Source organism: Crocodylus siamensis, chromosome 4, assembly GCF_052110815.1.
Source record: "Crocodylus siamensis isolate JL-2025a chromosome 4, ASM5211081v1, whole genome shotgun sequence".
NCBI lineage: Eukaryota > Metazoa > Chordata > Crocodylia > Crocodylidae > Crocodylus > Crocodylus siamensis.
In genome coordinates this window covers 104,056,302-104,078,251 of record NC_143398.1, presented here as the reverse complement: position 1 = coordinate 104,078,251, position 21,950 = coordinate 104,056,302, and the positions used below count along the sequence as shown (strand labels likewise).

Genomic DNA, 21,950 nt, shown 5'->3' with positions numbered 1-21,950 from the left:
TACCATAAATTACTTTATAATACTACATGACATTCACTCTCACGTTATTCATAACTCTGCCAACTTTGCAGACTGTGTACTACACCACAAATAATAATGAGAAAAATCATGGATAGGAAGAACAGTATGGATTTGATCAATATAACGAACCCGTGCTACCAGAAAGTGTATGACCAAGTCATCCACTTAACTATTTGGCTTGCTAACATTTCTAAGTGAATTGCCTTTGGAGTGAAGGGGTTGACTATTGGGGTGGAATATAAAGAAACTAAAAATGAAACAGGGTTGCTAGAAAAGGAATGAACAGAAGAATCTAGTAAGAACATAAGAAATGCTATATTAGGTCAGACCAATGGTCTATCTAGCCCAGTATCCTGTTTCTGATAGGGGCAGGGATGGATATTTTAGAGGGAGAGCACTGAACTGGATATATCTAGAGTTACCTGTCACCTAATCATTACCCTCTCTGGCATTCATCATTATTGGTTTAGACATGTGAGAGGAAACATCTCCAACTGCGCAAGCTACATAACTCACTTGGGACAAAACTAAGATTGTAACGAATAAGCCATGAACCTGGTCTTACTCCTTTTGTTGCATTTGGAAAACACCTACCATTTCTTGGGCATGTCTACATTAGACACTTTATTGCTCAGCGTACTATTTTGCTGCACAGTAGTGTCACCATCTACATGTACACAGCAATTAGAGCACAGTAGACTAATTTATGGCCTGCTTCAAATACAAGTGGTATCCAGCAGTGCAGTAAATTACTGTGCTTGAAGGCATGTGTAGATGGTGACATCAGGATTAGTTTATTCTGATTCAAACTGAGCCAGAGTAGATTCAGTCACACTACCTGCTCGTGTAGTAAGCAAACACTAGTGGTATAACTAAAAGTGGGTAGCTGGGTCATGTCATGAGCCCTGAGAACTGAGTTATAGAGGGCACTGGAAACAGATGTCAGAGGGGTGAGTGGTTAGGAGTTAAAATGGCACTCAGGGAGGGGATAGGAGTTTGGGCCTGCTTAAGGGCAGGAGCTGCTAAATTCAGCAAGGTCCTGTGATGTCAGGATTAAGCAGCACCGGGCGACAGCAGGAGCTGCAGGGGATAGTAACTTCCTGGCTGTTGGTGGCACCATGCTAATACTTCCCCATGGAGTCAGCATCACCCATGATCCAACTGGGTTTTGTGCCCAGGATGCAAATCTTAGCAGCAGTTTGTGTCCAAAATGATATATAACTGGAAGCAGCACTGGGAGAAGAGCATATGAACAGTGAAATAAGTAACTAGAAATGGGAAGTGTAAAGCAAGGGCTAATATGGGTTTTATACTTCTCTGTATTCTAGGATTTACCAGTTTTTTTTCAAACCCCCTTTTTCAACACAGCAGGGTGAGAATATCTGCACTACAGTTTACAGCTGAGCTTATGTTGCTGATAGCACCAATGCAGCTGCAGTATTTGTGAAAAACAGGTCATATTTAGTTTAAATGCCCATAGTGCGAATCCTTCAAAGGCCCAGTAAGAGGAAGGAAATGTGCAAAGCTCACTCTTCACCAAAAGAACACTTAGTATAGATTAAAAAAGACAAGGAACAGAAAAATTACAAAACTGCCATAAAGCCAACCACCTGGAGGTTCAAAAACCGCGATTTTTAAGAGGAAACAACCTGAGCTACAGCATATTTATTTCTGTCAGCTGTCTGGTCTAGCATTCTTACTGCCCAGGGTTAGTAATTTATTCCAAGTTTCTTTGGCTCTTTCCCAGAGTAGATGAGGTTATATATTACCTATAGTAAACATTGTGTTTGATCCAAAGGGAAAAACGACAATGTTTAACAAAAGGGTAATTGAACTACTTTACAATAGACCTGCTTAGGGCATTATCTTAGGGTGGTGGTGCCCAACCTTTCCCTGCCTCAGGCCAGATGGACAGTGCTCAGTGTCTGCAGGCCAAATTGGGTTAGTGGGCCTAATCTAGTATGCAACAGAGCAAGACAGGGCCCAATCCAGGTGTATGTGTGTGTAAGAGAAGAGGCATGGCCCAGCCCTGTGGGGGAAGGGAAGGGGTGTGGCCCAGCCCAAACCTGGCCATGTTGGGGTGAAGGGTGGAGAGGATGGAGTAACCCAGCCCCTATCCAGCTGTGCAGGATCAAGGGGAAGGTGGCACAGCCCAGCTCTGATCTGGCTCTGTGGGGCTTGGGAATTTTGCAGCAGGAGAGGGGTGGCAGTATTAACTGCCACTCCTCCCCCACCACCAAATTTCCTAACCCGTGAGGAGCCTTGAGGATCAGATTCATGGCTTCATAGGCCGCATTTGGCCTGTAGGCCAGAAGTTTAACTCCCCTGTCCTAGGACCATTACAAAGTTATTTCCCTGAACTCTCTATTTGACATGAAAAACTAAAATCTTATAAAAGGAATAGGCTTTCCCAGTTAAAGATAATGAGATAGAGGAACAATGAGTTAATTCTTAGTCAGCATGAAAGATGAAATTTGCTCAGTCATTAACTGAGCAACTGGGTTTTTCTTGGATATGTCTCAATTAAATACTAGAATCCAATTGCAAGTGTATAATCTGTAAGAGAGGAGATTAACAATCTTACCAGCAGCCACATCTATTCAGTCTTCAAAGAGGTAGCAAAGTTTTTACACACTCCCAAACCTTTTAAATTCATATTTTGCTAGGGTGCTTAAAACTTTATATTAGAGAGATTTCAACATACTTTTAAGTAATACATCAATAGTTTAGACAAAAAATATGTGAAATAAAGTAAATATTTAATGAACAATGCTGTCTTCCCATGCTAAACCACAATAGATCAAATATCTGCTTTCCCTTTAGAAATCATAGGGTCTCCAATCCTGAGGGATGTGTATCCTTATTCTAACAATTCACAAGTGTTTAAAAAACTGAATAAGTAATTTAGAAACATACAATACTTTCTTGCACTGCCAAAATCTTTCCCTTGTACATCTTTCCAAGTCAAATCAAAACTTTTCATGTATATTCACTGTGTGGAGAGAGAATTATGGCATAACTGAAGATGGTGAATCATTTTGGCCAAAGTACTATGCCATCGTGTTTCCTTCTCAGCAGTAAATGAGATGATAAGGTGTGGAAATAGAAATGCATGCTTTCTCCTTTCCTTTGTTGTTTATTCATAAAGTGCCATTCTTTTATCTGTTTCATTTTATGTCAAAATTGCAGGATTAGGTATTTTATCTATGAGTCCCATAAGAGAAACACATGACTGAAAACCCCTCCAGATTGTCTTAACCATCCATTTCTTTGCAAACCAAGGGAAAACAACTTGAAATATCCATTGTTGTGTAAATTTCGAATAATGAAGTTTATTTTAGTATGACCATTCAACTAAGACAGTTCTAATACCATATAATACTGCATGCTTTTATTGGAACCTTTATAACTCATTTCTTGAAATGACAGCACATTGAAATACATGTTCCTGTTTTACAAACAAATCTCAGATAAATTCAGTTGAATTGGTATTTTTTGTTTTGATGATTTTATGTCAGTGTTAAGATATTCATAGCTACATTCACATAATCATATCCCACGTGCTCTGGATAGGTTAGGCAAATGACACACTGCTTATATGCAGCAATTTTATTGTGCAACCAACTTCTATTAAACTTGGCAAAGAAAATATTAGAGCATCTGAAAAAACGTTCTTGAAGTGTGAAAATCACCCTTACTTCATACTTCACAAAGAACAAAAATAAACTGTCAAACTTTCCAAGACAAAAAACATCACCTTTGGGCCAAGTATAATAAAAATGTCATAACATTTCCCCCAAAAGTTACAGACAAGTGGAAAAGGAGATGATTTTCCTTAAAACCACCAGTAATGGTTTAAATGGATGCTACACTACATTGCTTTAGTTGCAGAAATGAAATACTTGCTTCATAAGCAAAACTAGTATTGACAATACATTTTGCATACAAAACTCCTAATCTGTACTGAGCCATCATGCTCAGATATTCTTTACACAACTGCAGTAAATAAGGAGAAATAGGTAAATAAAAAACAGACAATAAAAATCACAAGCTTATCCATACCTCCAGAAAAGCTGATCAAGCACATTAGTTATAGAATAGAAGTCTGGCAGAGCATTAGTTATCTACTGTGATTCAAGGAGAATTTCCAGGTGGTCTGCAGAAAGGGGTGATCACACTGTGCTGCCTCCTCTTAATTTCTAGCTGTTAAAATGACATCTAAAATAAAGAATATATTTTCTAATATTACTTCTCCACATATACAGTTGTTGTAGTTGCCAGAGGAATATGGAATGAATGGGAAAAATATTCAGCAATATTAAAAATAGTAGTGAGTGGGGTTGGAATGGTAAAAGATCCCTAAAGCACTATTCAAGTGTGATTCACCCTACAGAAAAAATGAGAACTTTTAGCATAGATAAGTGAAGAACAAAAGCTCAAAATAAGCTTTATGCTGTTGTGCTGATACTCTATACCAGGCATCAACAGACAACCTTTTGAAGCAGCAGACTGTTTAAATGGAGCTAGCTCTGAAGGTGGCCACCACTTCAGACCTGGCCACCAGCACTGCTTCCCTCTACTGTGTCCACTTCCTGCAGAAATGTTGCAGATGTACTGGCTTTATGAGCTGGATTTGATCACTTGCTGGACTGAATCTGACCTGTGGACCACAGGTTGCTGCCACCCTGGCTCTATACCAGGTGTGGGCAAAATACAGCTTGCCAGTTAGATGGATCTGGCCTGCAGCTGCCCCCACTGTGCTCTACATGGGGCTAAACTCTACTTGCTCCTGCCAGGGCAGCCCACACTGCACTCCTGACATCCCCAGCCTTTGACAAAGTGCAGGTTCTGACAGGCCTGTTCCCAGTGTAGCTGCAGCCAGCCGGATGCTGCTCTGCTCCCCTCAGCTCCAGTAGGTGCAGCTGGGCTGACATTCCCCCACCACCTCTGCCTGCCTGCCCAGAGTAGCACAGTAGGGGCAGAAGCAGGAGTGGTCACTGGAGGCGAGGAGAGCGCAGCAGCACCTGACCAGGTGCTGCTACAAAATGAAGAGCCCCATCAAAAGCTGTGTGCTGGCCAGGGATGGCAGGCCTGCTCTGCTTCCTTGCCTCCAGCTGCGGCTCCTACTCTGGGTGGGCCAGGGGGTGGGGGAGGGAGGGGGATGGAGGTGGGGCAGGGAGCTTCAGCCAGGTGGCTCCTGTCCAGTGTATGGAGCTCCAGCTCCCAATTGCCTCCCACCTGCTGCGCCCACCTTTAGGTGGCTGCTCATTGCTCCAGGGAGGTGGAGTGTGTAGAAGGCAGCTGGGAGCTAAAGCCAGAGCTCCATCCACTGGGCAGAAGCTGCCTGGCAGAAACTTTTTTTCTGCAGGGGCCAGAGGAGGAGGAAGAGGAGCAGCAGCCGCAGCTGGAGACAAGAGAAGCAGAACAGCCCCACTGAATGAGTGTGCAGCTTCCAGCAAGGCTGTTCCAAGCATGGCTGCAGGTGGCTGAGTGTTGCTCCTCTTGCCTCCTGGTCACAATGTGAGCTTGGCCAGCTGCAGCCACGCTGGGAACAGTCCTGCCAGAAGCTGGGAGTCATGGGTAGGAGCATGGTACTGACTGCCCTAAACAAGCTATGCTGCACGTTCCTTCCTCCTCCTCCCCACATGCACACATACCCCCTCCACACCCTGCCCCAGCTACCCTCCCCCATAGGGCAGGGCATGCAGGGAGCAGACCATGCCTGTCCTGCTCCCAAACACTGCTCCCCACCCACCCAAAGCCCCATAAGGAGTTCTGGTGAGTTGTTGTGGGAGACAGAAAAACTGTTAAGAGACCTAGCTGGAGAATTTAAATTGGGCATTACGCCAGAAGGGGCGAGGACATATGACTTAGTTGGAAGGCCAAATTAAGATCCATACCACAGAAGTCTGGAGGATGAGAGATATGGTAAAATTGCAATATCCAGCCTTATTATAAAACATGCTCCAGAATGGTGAACCGCCTGTGGGGAGATTTCTTGAAGATGAGGAATTTGGCTAGACCGTACATAAGTATTAGGGGTGTGTGAAACGGGCTGTATTCAGTTTGGATTTGTCCCGAATTGGGGGACAGTGATTCAATTCAATGATTCGAATCACTGTCCCGATTCAATTCCACCGAATCTGAATCTGAAGATTCCATGCCAATTCAGAGAATCAGTGATTCAGCCATAGATGCAACTTTAAATGTTTTTTCTACATACCTCGAGGTACCAGGCGTGGCTTGTGAATGCTGAGATGCTGGGGCGGATGGAGCATCCCACAGGAGTGTAGGGGGCTCCCCCCCGCATGCTCAGCAGTTGACCCATAAGTGAACCTGAAACATTTCCGGTCCACTTCCAGGTCTAGTGCCGAGTGTGTGGGGGGCCCCGCCGGCTCAGTGATCGGCCATGGGGGGACCCCAGGTGCCCCCTCAGATCTAGGAGGCACCAGTTGCCGAGCCAGAAGCGGGGGTGTCCTGCATGCTCTGCGGCAGGACCCAAAGTGCTTCTGGTCCACTTCTGGGTCTGCCGCCGAGCATGCTGGAAACACCACCCCCCATGCTCCTGTGGGACACTCCATCCACCTCACCATCTCAGTGTTCACGAGCTGCCTGGTACCTTGAGGTATGTAGAAAAAAACTTTTAAAGCTGTGTCTATGCCCAAATCATCAAATCTCTCCGAATTGATTCAGAGGGTTCTGATTTGATTCGGAGAGATTAAAGGGTCTCCTGATTCGATTCTGATTTGGAGGTTTGGCCACTGAATTGGGCCGAATTGAATCAGCGACTGAAGCTTTGCATAGCCCTAATAAGTATGCACAACTTTACTTAATACTCAAAAATGAGTATTAAGAAATGTACTAGTTGGTGAATTGTTAGGTATTAATGCAGTGGTTCCCAATTCATGTCTTATGGAAAAAACACTACCCTTGGGACGCTCAAGCATTTCCTATAGCCAAAGAAAATTAAAATGTTCCAACCAAGGAAGAGCACAATAGGACTTCGCCTTTGGTGTACTGCTCGTTTAATAATGACAACTGTGAGCCAATGTAGGTTGTAGACCACTGGGTTAATGAAATATCAAGACTATTAAACATCTGTAGGATTAAACAAGGATCTTGCAGCTGTACAACTTTATAGCATGCTTTTCTTCAGTACCATAAGCTAAGCACTACCAAACAGTTAGGTTTGCAATGGGAGATTTTGCAAGAAAATTTAGATGCTGTTAGAAAATGGCACCAATTATCAAGCAGGTAGCACGTTTCTCTCTAAGTTAATACTGGACCGGCAATGTGGTAGGGGTATAATACAGCAGAAAGGAACTTCTTACATTTCATTTCAGGTAAGGTCCTAACTGTACTCTGTAGTTATAAAAATGTGAAGTCACTTTTGCAAGAGGAAAGATGTTAAATTCCAACTGGCTAACTATATTCGCCTGCCAAATATTACCCTGTAGTCATTTCTAGTAACCTTCAATTTGACAAAACATCAAATTCAAATCTGTTATCATACTCTAAAGGCAAGAAGGTAGAGTGGTTGTGGGGAAAAAAGCTAAATACTATCAAGTTCCAGCTAAAGAAAGCTTCTTTACTTGTATTTCTTCCCTTTTCTTTCATGCATCAGCTACCAGTTACCAAATACAATGTAGAAAAACCTCTCTTTCTTTATCACCTAAATAGATGCTCATGGTTTCATCATTTTATTTTCACTGTAGTGGTTTTGCTGAGTTGAGTTCTAAAGGGCTAATCCAATGAAAGACTTGGGCATCTACAAGTCAGTTATCACAATACAAACTTGTAAGAACCTGGACCTCAGTTTACACACTGGAATCCAGACCCCGGAGTTAGATGTCTAGGGAAGGGTGCAGAAAGATAGGTTTCAAAAGTTTTGATCGAAAACAGTCCGCGTACTGGAAGGGGAGCTGTAGAGCTAACTAAACTCTAAGCACAGTTGTGTGAAATCCAACCCCTCTCCAGTGTGAAATCCTATTCCCCTCTAGACTCAGGGTCTGCAGTAAGGTGCCTTCAATCCCTTGGTTTCCAGATTCCAGAATTCTCTCTTGAATGTAGGTTCTCATAGCTGTTCTTTCAAAGATCTGAGCAGGGCTGACAGTTTAAAAAACAAAGATGCAAAACAAAAACCTTATCTAGCTGAAGTTGATGGTGACTGTCTTCAGCTTAATAATGAACCCTAGGGCTTAGTGTTCTCATCAAGGGAGTGAGAGTCCCAGGTTCAATGCCTGCTTCAGCCTGAGGAATTTCAAACCTCTGTCTCCCAGGACAGTTCCCTAGACCACAGGTTCCCGGCCATGGCCTGGTACCAGGCTATGGCAGGTTGTGGCATGAGTCCCTTGCTCAGGACCCCGTCTGTCTGCCTGGGTGAGTGGCTTCCAGGGTCACAACTGAGCTTCTGGGGTTAAAGCCAGGCGGTGGGGGAGCCCTGGGAGGGAGGCAGCCAGCTCCATGTGCCCTGTCCCACTCCCGCTGGGCTGCAGTAAAAAAAAGGTTGGGAACCACTGCCCTAAGCAGCATTCTGCAGGCTAGACTGGGGCAATTAACTGCTCACACTTCCTTTTGAAAATATTACATTTTTCGCTATACAGCATCAGTTTTGCAGCAAGAAAGGGCAAGCAAGCACAGTGCAGCAGCCTAGTAATATGGGCACTTATGGGGAATAGGAGCAGGAGAAGCCTGAGTTCTGATCCCTGTTCCCAGAACCTTTTGTTTACCATTTTTTCTGGCCCTTCAAGCTTCAGAACAAAAAGAATGTGAGATTTGCTGGATCAGAAAAGTTGCAAGCAGGAGGGAGCATGACTAACCTAATTATTAGGCAACTCAGATGAGAGACCTGACTTAACGATCACCTCTCCAAGTACTGTTTTACAATCAATCACTGGATAACAGATAAATAATCCCAGTAGCCAGGATATGAGCCCAAGTCTCCTTTTATCCAGGTAAATATCCAAATAGGAATATTCATGTTCCTTATTGGTCCCTCTCTTTGGTCCAGTTAGTCCTGAATGCTTGTGCGTGTGGCAGCAGAGCTTCAGCTGAAGGTTTTAAAAGTCTCCATGCTCCAGGAAGGAGGTAGGGATGGGGAGTCAAACTCATCTGGCTCCAAAAGCCAGATCAGTAACCTGGAACAGATCCATGAGCCAGATAAACAGTGCAAGACTGACTCCACAGGTGGGACTGGGGCCTCTAGGTTCAACCCCCCCACCCAATCTCATGCTGGATCCAGTGCCTGCTCTGGGACAAGCTATGTGCAGTGCTGGTCCAGCTGGTTTGGGGCAGGCACCAAGTTCAGACTGGGTCCCAGACTAGCTGGAGTGAGAACTGAATCCAACCTGCAGTAAATTACTTTGTAGGACAATTAATTTCATTAAATTAACCCTCATAACTAAAAATGTAGGTATAGCCAAATGTATACTTGAAGCAATTTCAAAAAGAACAGAGGGACCTGCTACTGCTCAAGATCTCACAGCCTGTAACTGTTACATGTACATGACCTCGTAAGCAGGGCTGGGCAACTATTTGGTCTGGAGGACCACTTAATGAGTTTTGGTGAGCTGTTGAGGGCTGCACACAAAATTAATGGTGTTTACCAACAGCTTTACTTAAAATTTATAATATAAAGGATCCTTCATGTCATTTCCACACTTAATCAGAGTAACAACACTTATAAAAATGCTAATAAATGTGATACAGGTCTACCCAAAACTTGTCTGCAGGCTGTATAAAATCAATTGGCGGGCCAGATATGACCCATGGGCCATATTTTGCCCACCTCTGCCCTGTAGTGATACAAGTGCAGCTAAATCACCCCAACTTTTAACCCTGCTTCATAATAGGGTTCAGCTGCTATGATTTAGCTGCACTTGCATTGCTACCAGGCCATGAATATGTAATAAAAGATTCAAGTTTCAAAGTAACAGCTTGCTCCCCACACAACCTGTGAAGCTGCTACAAGTGCATGTTTATCTATACCTTATTCTACTTTGCTAACAAATGAATCTGAATGTAAATTTTAAAATTTGTTTAAAAAAGTTATTGATTTTGTTTACAAAATGATTAGATATGTATATCAGTGACCATCTTACATTTGTACAATGATTAGAGTGCAATAATAGCTTAAATGAATCATACCTGGGCAACATATTAGACAGCATACAAAAATAGGCAAAGGATTAGACTAGCATCTAAAAAAAAAATTTAAAAAATCAGGAAATAATCTTGTCACAGTCCATAATCTCATTCCAAATCTTCCTGTAACCCATCACAATGCATATTAACTATATTAAGTGTAATCAAGAAGTCTTGCATTTAAAAAGTCTTAATCATTAAAAAAAGAAATGTTTGTTACGACTTGGACACATTAAACACTAGAGCAGGTGTCCTGCCACAACAAACAGGCCAAAGACAAAATAACAGAGGAACATTAAAAATTTTAATTCTTGGCTAAACAGTAATCTTAATGCAAGTGCAACAAAGGGAACGGTGACACAGATGTTAAATATTGCTGAAGGCAGGAGCAAATGAGGACAGAATGATTTTTGGCACTGCTATCCAAAGACTGCATCATTTATTGAATTAAAAAAACAAGATGTCACCCAGGAACAAGTCTTGGCAGCATTTTAAAGAACAAATAACTGGAAGGCCGAGGGAAGATGATAGCCATGCAGAGTCATTCTTAGCTAGCTTTGATTTTGGTTCTTATAAAACTTCTGGAGTCTCCCAAGGGCTGCTGCAACCTGTGGCTCTACTTCCTGCCCCCCAAACAACAGGGTGGGGAAGGAGAGGGGGAGGGGAACAGAGCTAACCATCAGTGAGCATTGTCTTGTACATCCTGTTTACCCAGAGCACTCCCCCACCAGAACTGGGAGATGAGGAACCTGTGCCCTCCTGATTCTGGGGAAGAGAGGGGCACTGTGGGAGAGCTGAGGTGGAGTACATAGGAGAGAGCTTACTGACAGTCTTCCCCACTGTGCTTCTAAACATAGTACTTGCTTTCTTCAGGGTTATTTTGAGTGCTTCCACCATTTTCAAAACACCTGGAAGAACATCAGGAGTGCTGCACTTCAAGAGGGATGTAGATAACCTGGAAAGGGTTCAGAGGAGGGCCACCCGTTTGGTTAAAGGACTACACAAAAAACCCTATGAGTACACGAAAAACCCTGTGAGACCGACTGAGGGACCTGAATCTCTTCAGCCTCCATAACAGAAAGCTGAGAGGTGATCTTGTGGCTGCCTACAAGCTTATTTTTTTTGGGGGGGGGGTATGGGGACAGCAGGAAATAGGGGATACAATGTTTACTAGGGCGCCCATTGAGGTAACTAGAAGCAATGGCCACAAATTGAAGGAGAGCAAATTCAGATTGGACACACCAGGAAAAAATTATTTACAATCAAGGTTGCCAAAATAGGGAATATGCTTCCAAAGGAGGTGGTGCTGCCCCCTTTCCTTGGAGGTATTTAAGTGGAGATTGGACAAACACCTGGCTGGGGTCATCTGACCCCAACACTCTTTCCTGCCCACGGCACGGTGTTGGACTCAATGGTCTAATAGGTCCCTTCTGACCCTAAAATCTATGAATCTATGAACATGTGTCCTCTTGCCCTTTGAAGCATTTCAAATATATGAAATGCTTCAAACATTTTCTGTCCACACCCTATGAAAAACTACTAGCCCCTGCCTTAAGTTTTGGCATTCAAGTTAATCCAATTTTGAATGTCAAATTTCCTCCCCACTATCTCCACCTAGGAAGCTAATTTAACCCCAAGGTCACATACACTAGCAAAACATGTGGTCATGTGAAACAAAGAAGATCGAATCCAATTATGATCTGCAGGAAAATTTCTGAGTGTATCCATAAAACAATTTGCACTATGGCATGAGTACTCTAAACTGAAAGAATATGAAGTTATACAATTGGTAGCAAAGCAAAATTACACACACACAAAAACCAGGGTAATGAGACAACTATATAACTTTCCCATGTCAGAGGAGTTGGGACAACAGGCAGGCTAGCCAATTAGCCCCAAACTGGTTCTGGTTACCTGCACAGGAATGATTGCCTGCTTATAGGCAGCAACCCTTTCAGTACCCAGGGGACAGATGCCTTTCTCATTGGCTCATATGCCTGAACCCTTGTTCCTGCTTGTTGGTTCCTGACTGCTGACCCCTACTTCCTAACTTGGTGGCTCCTGACCCCCTGGCTTGTGGTTCCAGTCTGGACACCTGCTTCTGGCTTTTGGCTCCTGGCTGTGTCTGCTCCTGATCCTCTCTGGCTTGTGACTGTGTTGGGACCCTTGCTTCCGAATTTTGACTGCTCCTGCCTCTTTAGTGTCAAGACCCGGGCTGATCACCCATGTTCTAGTCAACTCCTAACACAATAATCCAGAAATATGGGTGGTGAGGAGTTACTGCAGATAGTGCAGTAGGAAAGGACACATATCCACTTTTGACTTGCATGCTGTGAGTCCACAGAAGCATCTGACAGACACCTGGATCTACCAATTGCAGCCCTTCTACCAGTGACAGCCCCCCAGTGACTATTAAGGGTACTGGAGAGAGGAATGTCAAGCAGATTTTCAGGTCTTGTACCAGTAGCCAGCCCTTTTTTTAATATTTGAAATTCAGCTTTAGCATAAATAGTTATACATCAGTGCAGGAAAAAAAGTTTTTTTTTTCCTCTCTTGAATCTGCAGGTGCAATGTTAAGTAAGATGACTTGCACCTTTGATATCATTAATGACTTGAATGGCCAAGGCAGGTTTATCATCAGCTGACAAATGACACTTTCAGAATAATATATTAAAACTATACTTAGCATGGATTCTTAAAATAACATCACATAGAACATATTTAATACAAGAATGATCTCACTGATGCCTCTCCTCCAAACTAACGGCACATACCATTTTCTTTCCCATTACATCTCTGTGATGACTAATGCAGTTGCTCTCATGGAAAGAATATTTTAACTCTTTAATTTAAATTTTGCAACTGGAATTAAGGAGAAATCTTTATTATGTGACCAGCTAGCTTTCTATGTAGTAGTGAGAACTGCTGAACTAGAAGACTTATGAAGGAAGCACTGATTCACAAGGGAGAACACCTCTGAATGGAGCCTTCGTACCTAGGCTTTTATTGGAAGCTTTCATCCAAGTGATGGAACCAAATAGGTTCCACACTAAAATGTCATGTTGAGGTAACATACCAATAGTTCTTTTAGTGCATGAAATATGTACCTCTCAGATTTATCTAATATCTTTAAATCTTCACTAATTCTACTGTGGTAGAGAGGTGACTACGGAAAATTCAGAGATATTTCTATATTTTTTTGTAACAGCTGTACATTGAAAGTGATTTAACTCACTTATGGTTAATACAGTAAAACCACTGTTAGACAGTAATGGTGAAATCTAGCAACGTAAGGACAACACCCTCAAATACTGGGAAGTTTGTGTTCTTGTACTAGTTGTTCTAGTATTGCATATCAAAACCATTAACAGATGTCTTAAGAGAAATTTACAGCCATAAAAGTTGTTTCTCTTCTCACATTTTTGTTGAAGAAGCAAATTACACAGTAAATTAAGTATGATCTTGGTAAATCCAAGGGAATGCATTCTCCTTTGGCTTTTAAAGTGTAACTTTTATATTCAATTAAAAAAATACATCTTCCTGCACCACATTTCTTTTGCAAGAATGGAAAAAATGAGAACTCTGGTGGCCAAACAAATTCTGCTTACTTCCCATGGCTGTTAACCAAAGACATTTAATTATTTAAAACATTCAATCAGCCTTTTTTCTGAAGAAAAACTGTACTAGTCCAAAGAAGAACCTAAAGAGGAAGTGAACCAGCTAAGGCCCTTAGTAGATCTTACATTTTTTTCATTCTTATAAAAATTAAAAGACTTTTGTATGGCTTGATGGAAATGAGGTTATACAAAAACCTTCTGCTAGCCAAAATAAGACTTCTAATTTTTCCTATGAGTAGGAACCAATTCAACCAATTTCAGTTATGTGTCCCTCTAACCTTATCTTAGAAAGTTCCAGGGATAGAAATTCCACACTTTTCTATGCAGACTGTTTCAATTCTTAACCACATTCATAATTAGAAAGTACTTCCCAATTTTCAACCTAAATTTCCTCTGATTCAGTTTTGAGGACATTTCTCCTAATTCTGTCCCTTGCAGTCATAGAGAAAATGCTATCTCCATCCTCTTTATAATCACTCTTCAGGTGTTGCCTTTTTAAAGACATTCAACATATGCAATTTAAAAATAGAAACATTACTTTAAAAAGTTAGATTGTCATTTGACTGCTTAATCTATTCACTAACTGTTATGTCAGTAACTTAAACCATACAAGTTAAAGTCGATCTGTCGGTCTTCCCTTCTCAGAAGTCTTCACGGTCCCCAAACGCTTGGTCTCCTGCCTCCCTGTGCATCATGGGATCCTCTTTCTCTCATTCCTAGTAATGTCCTCTCTTGTAGGATCTTCATTACTAAACTGAACCATTAGAGCTGCATAATCCAATATGTGGTTTTGGTCCTTGAGAATCTAATCCATGGTAAGAATGTGTATATGGGTTTTATTTGAGAGTACTTTCTTAGCTTGGACCTGAAATATCTTTTTCTTTCAAACTGATCTTTGAGTCATCCCAAGGAGGAAGTAGAGTAATGATTCTCAAGCAGGGTGCTGTGAGATCCTTTTAAGGGTTACACAGTCTGCCACCCAGTATTTAGTGTGCCAACATGTACACATAATTCGCAAGATAAACCCAGAGATGGGGATGGAGGAAAGTATCTTTGACTATGTTTGCTCTGCTCTGGGGACTCCTGCTCTCCTCAGCCTAAGTAAGTCTAGGAATAGACAGATTTCCCTTTCATGTGACCAAGAACAGCTAACTTGATCAGATAAAGTACAAGAGAAAGATACATGACAGAGGTTGTGCCTTAACACTGAAACAATTAATTGTCAAACTACTTAATCTCTCTTTCCTTAAGGCAGCTGACTGACATTTTTAGTAATAACATATTAAAAAAACCCTTTTATTTTTAAATATTTCAAAGTTTTTTTTAAATATTCTCAGTTGCTATGGTTTTCAGATATTCTAGTCAAAATGAAGAAATAGTAAACTTGACATTTTATAGTCACATTATCCACAGGATACATACCTGCAGGTGTGATCATCCCCCACACTTGCAATCACCTGACCTTCTTTAGGTGCAAATACCAAGTCATTAATGTAATCTGAATGGCCATCAAAAATCTGTCAATAAGAAAGAGACTTATTTTGAAGTCCAAAGCACTTCTAATAAATACTAGTATTTGAGCATTCCAGAAGTTTCTGTTACAGGAAAAGCAGACAAATTTACAATGAAGCTGGCATTCTACATGGTAAGGAGGAAAGGTGTATAAATGTATAGAAACTGTTTCTAAAATTAATCTATGTATTACTAAACTATTGTTCCAGTCTGTAAGTTCTTTGTTTTAATATTTACTTTAGACTACTAAATATAATTTACCCATATAAGAAACCTATTTAGCAGCACAGCATCTTGGAACAAATAGTAAGTCCTTCCCCTACATGTGAATTTCTAGTCCATTAGCTTATTAGGCCTACTATTCATTTTTATCTGCCCTTGGATACAGATATACTTTTACCAACTTGTTTGCATTTTCAGCACCTCTCATGCTATTTGATGAAAACCAACAGAATATGATATATATCACATTTAAATGCTTCTGAAAAACTGACAAAATTCTCAATTCAAGTATCCTATCTTTCATGGTTTTACTCCCATAATTTCCCCAATGTTTTGATGCAATGAATTATCACACTTTTTCATACAAAACTATTCAAAGCAGAAGAATAAAAATATTCAAATCTAAATGTTCACAAAGAAGCAATTCTTACACGCTTGTAAACAATTAGCTAGATTTCACTCCCTGCTTCTTGATCTGAGCTCAGCCTTGATCTTGTATTTAGGACTATTCAGGTTGCCGAAGTAACAGAAAGTTTCTCTGAACCAGTTTTTGATGTTGTTCTTGTATGCTTCCAGTTCTGTGTTGATAATTGAAGCAAGTTGTTTTTTCCACTCAGGCTGAGTCAGACTTTTCCGTCAAATCCCTCCCAAAGTGCTAAATGCAATTGTTTACTATTAAACACAGAATGTTTAGTAATTAGCCAGACTGTAACCACAGACTTCCTTCAATTGGTTTTGCATGTTTTGTGCCTCCCTGGAGAGAGTCCTTTGATCCAACATAACATACGTTTTATGTAACAATCAAAGTGCCACCACATGTTCACTATAAATTTCAACATCTAGTTGTCAGCCTATAGTTTCCTTGAACTTTCATCTCTGGGTGACTGGAAAATTGAGGTATCAAGCCTTCTGTTTTACTGGACTGGCTAACACTGGCCAGTCCAGAATAAGTTTTGATATTCCACAATGCACTTTAGGGCTGAATTGTTTATTACTTCTTTCTCAAAAAATGTAATAGAATGATATATATCTTTATATCAAAGATGACTATACATTAGGAAACTCTGGTTATATTCATTTTATTGGCTGGTATTTTTTAGTAACTTTGACACAGTCATTCATATTTTCATCTTTCATATGTAGAATCATTGATATATTCAGCAGAAATATTTTATTTACTTTAGCATAAAATAATCCTGAATATAAAATCATCTCCTCAATAGATTCTACATATGGAATATTTATAAATTAGTTATAATTTTCCAGGTCTAGAACCTAATTATTGGAGGCATGCCTTTAACTGGTCCACCTCTCACTGTATTTTCCCTGCTGTAACATCTGGGGGAGTCAGGTTGCCCTGTCACTGTAGTCTGAATTTCTATTTTTATGCCTTAACATTGTGTGTGTGTTAGTTTTATTTTAAATAATATTAGCGTTGAACTGATAAACCTTTATTTCTGCATTTCATAAATGGCTCAATTAATAGACAAACCTTTATTTCTGTATTTCAGCTAAATTCAATTGTGTATTTGCCTTTTTGCTTGACATGAGTGAATGAACTTTGCGTGGCCCTGCATATAAGAGGAGTTATGTGAAAGGGTAAATGGTAAGAGAATGGGAATATTTAATTGTTTGTGTAAGGAACAAGGTGCCAGCATGTAAATTACCAGTCAGTGAACTAATTAATGGATGCATGAAGAATCTGCTTGAGACCTGGCACACAAAGGAGATAATGAGGGAAAGGAGTGCTGCATATTCTGTCAGGTGGGCTGAGATACCAACTTTTACAACTGACACGACCAAGTTGAGATAATGAGAAGATGGATGAGAAACAACTTTGAAAACAGAGACTGAATGTGGAAAAACCCCAAAATGCTGAACAAAGACTGGCAACTCCTATAAGAGGAAGGATCTAAGTATTGCCAGGTTGGGCAAGCCATCTTGATTGCTGCTGCTTTCTTCAGAGCACAGGCATGTCTGTTCACCCCGCTCCAGCTTCAATCTTCATCACCACCTCAATAGGCCTGGGCTGGCCACCCAGTGCTAATACTGAACAGCTGCTGCTGGTAACTATAACTGCTGGATGGAATGGTTGTTTTAGTCATACATAAACTCACATGCACATGTGCATGGTGATACATGTATATGTTTGTATGAGTGGTGTGATAAAGATCATGTATCCGCCTCATATAAATCAATAAACGCAGCATTTTGCTTTATCCCCCTCTTCTAAGGTTTTACTTGTGATTTAAGCAATCAATATTTCAAGTAACATCACCCCACAACTTCTTCCTCCCACAGCCCCTTTCTTCCCCATTTACTGTCAGATGCTGCTGTCCCTGAGCACATGAAAGTGATGGGCAAATTTGAAAATGCTAACCTTGAAATAAACATGCCTCTATTCATCTGAATATAGGCAATTCACTATAGTACCCATAGACTTAATTCATCCAGAATTGATGCAATTTATTTTTTTTGAAACTGCTGTAATTTCTGGCACAGGTATGCCATTAAACACTCTTAAGCAGCACTTCTGTACCTACTTATACATTAGTCCAAAGCCAAAAGGCTCACGATTTACCACAGATAGGGACCAGTGGAATTCATGTCAGAAGTGCAGTGCAGCAGCTCCTTTAATCTTGTAGTTTGGCCTGTGCCCCTCCCACCACTGACTGGTAGAGCAGCTTTGCTGCTTGCCCAATTGGCAGAGAGGTGAAAACTACAGTTTTAAATATGCCATAGTTTTTGCCTCCCACTGATGATTGGTGGAGGGGCCTTGTTAGCCCAGTAGCTTGCTGCTACTTGGACAAGAAGCAAAAACACAGCATACTTAAAACTACTATCAGTCATAAGGAGCATTTTCAAGCTGTGGTGTTCCCATAGCTCAGCACTGCTCATTATTTGTGTGTACTTCAGATACCCCCAACAAGGGACCCATTGGCCAGGATGGCCAATCTTTTAGATACGGCTTTCAACTAAGATTGCTAGGGGATGGGGAAAACACTCACTGGAGCATGACCGGGGACTGGCACACAGGAAAGCTCCGAAGTTGGAGACACTAAGAGAGCCACGCTTGCGAGAGCTGAGGGAATGGTTCTGCCTCAATGTGACAGGAAATAGAGGGTCTCAGTTTGAGGACTCAGGTGCTTGTACACTAACTAATGCCAGGAGAATGGGGAAACAAGCAGGAGGAGCCAGCCCTCCTACTCTCCAGTGAGCATTATGATCTAGTAGGGATTATAGAGACCTGGTGGGACTCCTGACATGACTGGAACATAGCCAGAGAGGGCTACACCCTGCACAGAAGGAACCGAGTAGGAAAGAAAGGTAGAGGTGTTGCTCTCTGTGAGGGAGCAGTATACCTCTCCTTGGAAGCCAACATCGGCTCCAAAGAAGAGCGGCTCAAAACCCTCTGGGCTAAACTAGGAGGGGGGCGCAGTGAAAAGACCTAACTGTAGGTGTATACTACAGACCACCAAACCACGGGAAAGAGCTTGATCTGGAGTTCTCTCAAGAACTGGGAGAGGCTGCACATGTATGGGACATGGTCATCATGGGTGACTTTAATTACCAAGACTTCTCTTGGGAGGAACACTCAGCTAAGTCAGATCACTCACATTGCTTCCTGACCTGTATTGAAGAGCTCTACCTGACTCAGGAAGTGCATGGGCCAACCAGAGGTAACGTTCTCCTAGACTTGGTCTTGGCCAAAGGAGATGAGTGAGCAACCTGAATATAGAGGGTAGCCTAGGCGACAGCAACCACAAAACAATCACATTCACTGCCCATCACAAGGCAGGCAGATCAGCTACCAGGCCTGAAGTTTCGGATTTCAAAAAAGCAAATTTCAACAGGCTTAGGGCAATAGTAGGGGAAGTGCTGTGGGACCAGGGACTGAAGGCAAAAGGAACGCATGAAGAGTGGTTGTTCCTGAAGAATGTGATCCTCAAAGCACAAAAGTCCATTCCCATGCGGAGAAAAGGTAGCAGAAGGGCTGGTATATTTTTCCTCTTAGTAATTATGGAGTTGTTTCTCATGTAGAATGAAGCATTTCACATGAACATTAATGTGGACTCTTTCAATACTTCTTTTGTAGCTCCTATTAGTATAAGAGGACTACATTTTCTTATCAAGTTGAATTTTTTCCCCCCTTGGCATGAACACCAAAAATAGCTGATATTGGTGTGTTTGTTTTGGGGAAGAAGAGGAGGTGGAGAGTAAACAGAAACTGCTTGTCAGCCAATTACATTACTTATAGGATCCAACTCTGGTTTGTTTATAGAATTCAACTGACAATACCATCACAGTTGCATTTAGTTTCTCAGTTTTTAACAGTATATTCAGTGGATAAAACGAATGCAGTAGACACAAGAGACTTAGATTTTACAAAGGCTTTTAATACTGCCCCACACGAGGGAAAGCCACAGGCTCAGTATGAGCAAGCAGCAGGATGCAATCACCAAAAAGCAAATGCCATTTTGGGATGCGTTAGTGGAATTAAAGGATGACAGACACAAGAGATGATACAATTTTACTCAGGCCTGGTTAGGCCTCAGTTGAAGAACTGTAGCAGTTCTGGGCTCTGCATTTGTTCCCCAAAGTGTTGAGAAACTGGAGAAGATCCAGAAGGCAAGCAACAAAAATAGTAAGGGGATCAGAATGCAAGCCACACAAGGAAAGATCAAGAGAACTCGGTATGTTTAGTTCAGAGAGAAATAGATTAAGGAGGCGCATAAAAGCAGTTTTAGACCAACCACAAATACCTACTTGCTGCTGTAGAGCTGTATTAAATTCAGTTATGCAGTCATTTTTTCAATTAAAAAGGTACAAAGCTGGAATAAGCCCTATGCACCTACTATATTTAATATAGCAGTAGTAGTGGCTGTCATTTATTTACAAATTTCACTAAAGCAATACGATAAGAATAACAACTTATAATTGTTTGCTAAAAGCAAACAATACAATTATCTTATTTGTTCAACACATTAAATGCTTGCTGGAGGTAGAACAGGAATAATTTTGCAAATGATAATAGATCATCTCCCTCATGCAGTTACAGTTAGCTTTTACTGCGTTAGGCACATTAGGGAGGTAAAACAGCTGAAGACTAAAAACCTCGCCTAAAGCAAACAAGATGCACACAATTCACAGATGCTAGGGTCAGAAAGGACCTCAACAGATCAGAGTCCGACCCCCTGCCTAGGGAGGAAAGAGTGCTGAGGTCAGCTGACCCAGCCAGAAGCCTATCCAGCCCTCTCTTAAAGACCCTCAAGATAGGAGAGCGCACTACCTCCCTTGGAAGCCCATTCCAAATTTTGGCCACCCTTACTATGAAGTGATTTTTCCTGATAGCTAGCCTAAATCTGCTCTCTGTCAGTTTTGTGACCACTGTTCCTTGTTACCCCAAGAGGCCCCCTGTTGAAAAGAGCCTCTTCAATCCCTTGCTTTGTTCCCCTAATGAATTTGTAGGCAGCCACAAAAATCACCTCTCAGCCTTCTGTTGCAGAGGCTGAAGTGGTCCAGGTCCCTCCATCTCTCTTCATAGGGTTTGTCCTGTATGCCCCTAACCATAGAAGTGGCCCTGCTCTGGACCCTCTTGAGTCTAACATCTAATTCAATCCTAATTAGAAATAATTTTTTCTTACCTTATATTCATTCTTCTCCTGGAGGTCTGACGTGAACAGCCTTAACTTCCTATCAGCAGCTGCAGTACAAAACCTACAAGGATTAGATAAAACAGAAAAACGCTTTATTTTGCATCACTGAGTTAGGCTGGAAATCTGGTAAATGGCCAACAGGCTTACATTGCACTTCATGTTTTTAGAAGAACAAATTCATATTATTATGCCTGCATGTGCACACACACTTCTAACACTTATCACTACCGTTGGGCAATAATAGCCTTTACAGTGATAAAATAAATCAATTGTTTTTTGAATACAGATCAATCAGAAGAGCATTTAATTGCAACCCTCTCCTAAATATTTTGGCCATACAAGTACATTTCAAAGGATCTTAAGAAAGGAGGGCTGGAAGGGACCCTCGGGGGGTGGGGAGGAAAATGTAGTCCAGTCCCCTGCTCAAGGCAAGATCATACTTGACTAAACCATTCAGGCCAAGTGTCTGTCTACCCTATTTCTTGAAAAGTTCCATGGATAGAGATTCCACAACTTGTGGATAGCCTGTTCTTATGTTTAAAAACCCCCATAGTGAGATTCTTCCTAACCTACAACCCAAATTTCCTGTCATGCAGCTTGAGGTCACTGCACCTAGTCCTGCCTACCATGACCACAGAGAAGAGTTTCATCACAGTAATGCCAACGGTCACAAAAATATTGCAAGACTTGCGATTTCTAAGTCAAAATAACTCTGACTCATGATCTCCCCATCAAACCCTAAAGTCTCCAAATTTTCTCAGATGGTAAAACTGTGGGG

The 21,950-nt window shown here is 41.5% G+C and overlaps 1 protein-coding gene across 1 annotated transcript in view; it reads right to left on the bottom strand.

Annotated features, from left to right (window-relative positions):
- NUP37 (nucleoporin 37) overlaps positions 1 to 21,950 on the bottom strand; it is a 43,217-nt gene that overhangs the window by 16,051 nt on the left and 5,216 nt on the right. Inside the window, exons 4-5 of the mRNA XM_090043234.1 lie at positions 21,161 to 21,233; positions 15,204 to 15,298 (exon numbers count right to left, since the gene is read on the bottom strand). Of these exons, the coding sequence (XP_089899360.1) occupies positions 15,204 to 15,298; positions 21,161 to 21,233 (168 nt within the window). The remainder of the gene's footprint in view (positions 1 to 15,203; positions 15,299 to 21,160; positions 21,234 to 21,950) is intronic.